Source organism: Salvia hispanica, chromosome 1, assembly GCF_029641045.1.
Source record: "Salvia hispanica isolate PSC_SH4W2 chromosome 1, Shi_PSC_v1, whole genome shotgun sequence".
Classification (NCBI taxonomy): Eukaryota; Viridiplantae; Streptophyta; class Magnoliopsida; order Lamiales; family Lamiaceae; genus Salvia; species Salvia hispanica.
The window spans coordinates 22,766,908-22,772,868 of NC_142692.1; the positions used below are offsets into that span (position 1 = coordinate 22,766,908).

At 36.9% G+C, this 5,961-nt stretch overlaps 1 protein-coding gene across 1 annotated transcript; it reads left to right on the forward strand.

Annotated features, from left to right (window-relative positions):
- The first annotated feature begins 1,078 nt into the window (after positions 1-1,078).
- LOC125185495 (calcium-dependent protein kinase 26-like) lies at positions 1,079-3,636 on the forward strand. The gene is made up of 7 exons (XM_048082023.2): positions 1,079-2,075; positions 2,151-2,294; positions 2,385-2,537; positions 2,603-2,718; positions 2,808-2,975; positions 3,056-3,280; positions 3,374-3,636. Exons 1-7 carry the CDS (start codon positions 1,286-1,288, stop codon positions 3,494-3,496), a joined length of 1,719 nt encoding a protein of 572 aa, XP_047937980.1. The 5' UTR covers positions 1,079-1,285; the 3' UTR covers positions 3,497-3,636.
- The last annotated feature ends 2,325 nt before the right edge of the window (positions 3,637-5,961 follow it).

Consider the following 5,961-nt stretch of genomic DNA (forward strand, 5'->3'; position numbering starts at 1 on the left):
TGGTAAAAAGTAAAATGTGTCAAATTTTCAGGGACGGATCGAAATAGTAAACTGTGTCAAAATTTGGGGGACGGAGGTAGTATCATTTTTATAAAACGAGTGTGCAAAAGTGACCGAAACTCCTAATGATAGACGGAGGAAATATTTGTTTTTATGAAAAAAAAGTGAATAAAAAATTAGTGTAATCTGAGTCTCATTAATACTCCATTAATTTTATAATAAATTATAATCGAAAAAAATTAATAGAATATGGTTTCAATTTAAAATGAAGTTTAGTGTTGCTGCACTATAACGAGAGTCTAACTATTCGCAGTAACATGAACAAAATATATACCTACTTGAAAAAAAAAACAAAAACAAAAAAAGTGGTAGAGAAATGAGTAAAGAATACAGCTGGGTGGAAACATACTCCGATGGAATCGCTGCCGCAGCAGCCGGCTGCCGCTTATGCATGCAATGCTGGCGCCGGCGCTCTCTTTATATATATAAAGATTTATCCTTTAGCTAGCGGTCTACTATTTCAATTCTTTCTTAGAATTAGTCGTAAGTCGTCGGATTTTTTTTCTTTTTTGTTAATTATAATATCTACGCTTTAATTAAATATTCAATACAGAACTAGGTCTCTTTTCATACATTATGATATCTGATTCAACGTATTATAGCGAATCAGATCACTTGTGTTTATCCAAAAGAGAACATTAAATGATATTAAATGAAGGCGTACAAGTTTAGGAAAATAAACTCCAAATTACGAAAAATAGCATAGAGAATCCGATCTGAATTATGTAACGTCTTTTGGTTTGGTAATTTTAGATAATTACACAAATTTACAGATAATTTATAGTAGTAGATAATTACACAAATTTAATCCAACGCGTACGTGCAATTTGGAAAGTTGAAACATTGTTTCTAACTGTAAGATCTCTATTTCTCATTTGCGTTTATTTCAAGAAAAGTGGGTGTTTCGACACATTCAAAACCCACCCACGGTTTACACACTTTCTACGTTACAACATATGAAAAAAAACCCAAATTATAAATATAATTCAACACTAGCCATTTTTCCTCTATTCCACACTTTCTTTCCTCCTTCTCATTTCATAATCTTGCCACCTTCTCAAATTTCCACTTTTCCCCCCTTTGAAACATTCACTCTTTCACTATCAATTTATTTTTTAATTTAATTAGAATTCTGGAATTCCATATATACGCTGCATTTCCTGTGTTCCTATTCAGTTGAAGAAGCGTTACATATGATGCTTGTGAGATAACAGTTTTCATCACAATGGGAAACAATTGCGTTCACGGAAAAATTGACGATCACGGCGCTCTCTACGGCCTATTCTGGCCGTCAAAATCACGAGAAGACAACGCTGCCATTAGTCAAAAAACCATCAAAATCGAAGCCGAAGCTGCAACAACAACGACACCGCCGTCTCCGAAGAAAGTGACGATCGATGTGAAACAAACGGATGAAAAAGTGTTCATGATCGTGACGGAGAAGCCGAAACCGCCGCGTAAAAAGGCTAACGCCGTGAAGAGGAAGATGAGCATAGGCCTCGAGGTGGACTCTGTTCTCAAAACCAAAACAGGGCACCTCAAACAGCGGTTCGATTTAGGCGAAAAGCTCGGGCACGGCCAGTTCGGCACCACGTTCCTCTGCACCGAGAGGAAGACCGGCAACAAATTCGCCTGCAAATCCATCGCTAAGCGGAAATTGGTGCAGAAAGAGGATCTAGAAGATGTGAGGAGAGAGGTCGAAATCCTGCACCACTTGTCCGGCCACGACAACGTCGTCTCCATCCAAGGAGCGTACGAGGACGCTGTCGCGGTCCATGTCGTGATGGAGCTCTGCGGAGGCGGGGAGCTTTTCGATAGGATCATCCAGAGGGGGCATTATTCGGAGAAGAAGGCCGCCGAACTTACTAGAACAATCGTAGGTGTGTTGGAGGCTTGCCATTCGTTGGGAGTTATGCATAGAGATGTAAAGCCGGAGAATTTCCTCTTTGTTAATGGAGCTGAGGATTCGGCTATGAAGATCATAGATTTCGGTTTGTCTGTTTTCTTCAAGCCAGGTATACTCAGATTTTCCATTGGTTTTGAGGAGGTAGAGTTTTGGATTGGTTAGTTAGTTGATTGATTGAATTTAGGGCAAGTGTTGAGTGATGTGGTGGGGAGCCCTTACTACGTTGCACCGGAAGTTCTGTGCAAGCGATATGGCGCTGAGGCCGACGTCTGGAGCGCAGGAGTTATAGTTTATATCCTTCTCTGTGGAGTGCCTCCATTTTGGGGTGGTGAGATTTTGATTTGCTCATGAGTTTTGGTTTTCAATGTTTTACTAGTTGATTTCTGATGCTTTGTATTGGACACATATTGTTGTGCAGAAACAGAACAAGAGATATTCAAAGAGGTTTTGTATGGTGAGATTGACTTCTCATCACATCCTTGGCCTAACATCTCTGAGAGTGCAAAGGATCTTGTGAAAAGAATGCTTGTAAGGGATCCCAAAAAAAGGATAACTGCTCATCAAGTTTTATGTAAGTACACATGTTTGGTTAGAAATGTGAAGTGTAATGTTGATTGAGTTTTGAATTTGTTGCAGCACATCCATGGGTGCAGGTTGGCGGGGTAGCTCCAGACGAGCCTATTCACTCTGCGGTGCTGAGCCGGATGATGCACTTCTCGGCCATGAACAAGCTCAAGAAAATGGCTATAAGAGTATGTGACATACTATCAAGAAAAATGATAGTACTACTCTACTAATGTCTTTTGTTTCAGTAGTAACGCTTGTGTTTGTATCGATACAGGTAATTGCGGAGAGTCTCTCCGAGGAAGAGATTGCAGGGCTAAGAGAAATGTTCGAGACAATAGATTCAGACAACAGCGGCTACATCACCTTCGAGGAGCTCAAGGTTGGCCTAACAAGATACGGAGCTAATCTTGAGGAATCAGAGATACATCGTCTGTTGAAAGCTGTAAGTATACTGAGACAACACTTGGAAAGTTGGAATCTCAAAAGCTCGAAACACTTACACATGTGTTAAACTCTCTGTAGGCAGATATTGATAACAATGGTGCCATAGACTATGGAGAGTTCATCGCAGCAACGTTGCACATGAACAAAATCGACAAGGATGATCATCTCATTCGCGCATTTTCTTACTTTGACAAAGACGGGAGTGGATACATAACGCAAGACGAGCTTCAACGAGCTTGTGAGGACTTCGGGATTCAAGATTTCAAGCTTGATGAAATTATTCAAGAAGCAGACCAGGATAATGTGAGTGCCACATTTTGTTACAAATATTTGTTGGGTTATTGAATTAATTAGATATGGAATTCGACAGTAACATGTTGTGATGATTTGGTGCAGGATGGCCGAATAGATTACAATGAGTTCGTGGCTATGATGCATAGAGGTAACACAGATTTCAGTAACAAAAAATTCAAGAATAATTTTGGTGTTGGATTGAAGGAGCCAATGCCAGTTTGTTGATACGAAATATTTTCCTTTTTTTCTCTCTTTTTTTCAAATTTAAAATTACTCTGTGTAAGTTATATAAATGGCCCAACAGGTCCAACTCCATATTCTTTCAGTTAGCGCTTCTAATTCTAGTACATATACTTTTCAAGCAATCTTTGTTGGAATTTAAGAATAAATTAATTGGGCTAATGCGATTTGGCACATAGTAGATTTTCTGAAAGCGCAAATGGACCTCGAAATGCGATCTTTTTCTTTTTGATTAATCGTTAGGAAATTATAATAGGAGTAATAGATAACGGTACATAATTAATAGGCTACAAACATTATACACGTACTATATTTTTGCTTTGCATTATTTAGAGCTCCCAAATATGTCGCTTCACAATAATAAGAAAAAGAAACGTCGAAAGCAAATACAGTAGTAAGTAAAAACCGGATCATCGAAATTATTACTGGCAATTACTAATAAAACTCCTACCTTTTTGTTTATTATCAAAATCAAGAATAATAGGAAATAAGGCATGATCAAATATCAATATCTCGGCTAATCTATTATACATCTATTTCAATATTTGATTTACAGAAAATTCAAAAACTAGGAAATCTCATACGGTCATACCCAATTTGACACTCGATTACTCAAACTCTAATATACTAATGTATAAATGAGAAAATTCCAGTTTCGATCAATAATAATATTCATCTGTAAATAATATTTCATCCGTTCTGTAAAATAGTCAAATTCATTTTGTTCATCGACTAAAATTAGTAAGTACATCATTCTTTTATGGAACCTTTATCAGCACTTTTTTCTTTTTCTCTCTTAAACTTTATTCACTTTTCTCTTTCTCACTGATTATACTATTGTCAATCAAGAATGAGCTTTTTTGTGAACAGTGGGACTGTTATAAATACCACAGGAAGAAAAGTGCAAACCATACTTGATGTGAATCAAATTAATAAGCTTTATTTTTTCCATGAATTTCATTGATTTTAGAATTCTTCATTTCCCGCGGTAAGAAAAAGGCATCAGGATTATTATGGGGATAAATATTTACTAAACATCAAGAATGTATGATGAAAGCAATGATTGTTGTTAGGTACTTATCTTGATTGGAAATTATTACAGTCATCCATCATCAGATACAACCAAAGAATGCGGATAATTATAACAGCACAAAGTTGTCAAATATGTGCAATTAATGCATAATCTCAGTGGGGTTTGTCCTAATCGCGTTAGAAATAGTACTAATACTAGTATGATTTCCGTAATCAACAATAATTTCATCCCATTGTATGATGATCGAAAATGGGTCCACTCCCATTTTTATATAGGATCGTTGATGTGTATAATGATTAATGATGGTGAAATGAAGTAATTGTGGTCATTGATCAAGAGGAATATGAATTCTATGCTCGTATATATTGTATGCATTTTACTAATTTTGGTTGCGCACCTCCAACACTATCCAATTATATTATTCTTGGTCTTGTGATAATAAATTTGTTAGGTAAAATTTGTTGGGAGTGAGAATTATTTAGTGGAGTATTTATTTGAAAAAAATGAATTTTACGAAAATAATGATTAACTATTGAAATTATCAGTCCAATAATATTTTTTGTCTAATAAAAATAGTTGTATTTGCTATTTCTCATTTTCTCTTCTTATGTCAGTATTTTATTAGCCCGCACCAACGCCGGTACTAGCGCTATAAATTATGCCCTTAAAATTCATCATTCCCTATTTTCACCACTATTTTTTTTTAATTTTTGAGTTAACAAATGAAATAAAATAACAAAATACTTAACATATATTAAAGGCAATTCCAAACCATACTTGATTTTTTTTTAAAGTTACTACTAAGCAAAAAAAAAACTACTACAACTACACTAAAGAAATAAACTAGATCAATTGAATCTCAATTGTGTTGTAAGGTTGTTGATGAATTGCTCAAAGACTTAACTCTCTTCCTCATCCTGGGTAGTGACTTGACGGTCTTGAACAACGTCTTGGGTCACGGAGAGTAACCGCCGACGTGGGCCTATTTTCCTGCTACAATAGGTGATAGGGTGGCCTTCTTGCAAAAGAACGACATCAATCCCAAAGTCCGAGGCATCCGTTTCGACCACAAATGGTAAGTTAAAGTTGGGCGAGCATCGGTCGGTTCTCCCAAGTAAACTTCACCGTACCATCGCGGAAGTTTTTGGTCACATCCCCCAAAACCTGTAACCACTAGACGCCCAAAATAACATCCGGGTCCTCCACTTGGAGAATAAACAAGTCAATGTTGAATTTGTGGTCCTACCATAAAATTGGTGTGTGGAGACACGCATAAGAGCATTTCAAGCTGGAACTATTACCTTAGAAGACACGAAAAGGAGAAAAAGGATGGACAGTTAAACTTAGTTGTTCAGCAACGGCGGGCTTGATGAAATTATGGGTGCTGCCGATGTCGATCAGTACAGACACCTCAGAT

Coding starts and splice junctions, on each gene's coding strand:
- LOC125185495 (XM_048082023.2), top strand. CDS start 1,286: ATGGGAAACAATTGCGTTCACGGAAAAATTGACGATCACGGCGCTCTC. Junction 2,076..2,150: donor GTCTGTTTTCTTCAAGCCAG/GTATACTCAGAT, acceptor GATTGAATTTAG/GGCAAGTGTTGAGTGATGTG. Junction 3,281..3,373: donor AAGAAGCAGACCAGGATAAT/GTGAGTGCCACA, acceptor GATTTGGTGCAG/GATGGCCGAATAGATTACAA.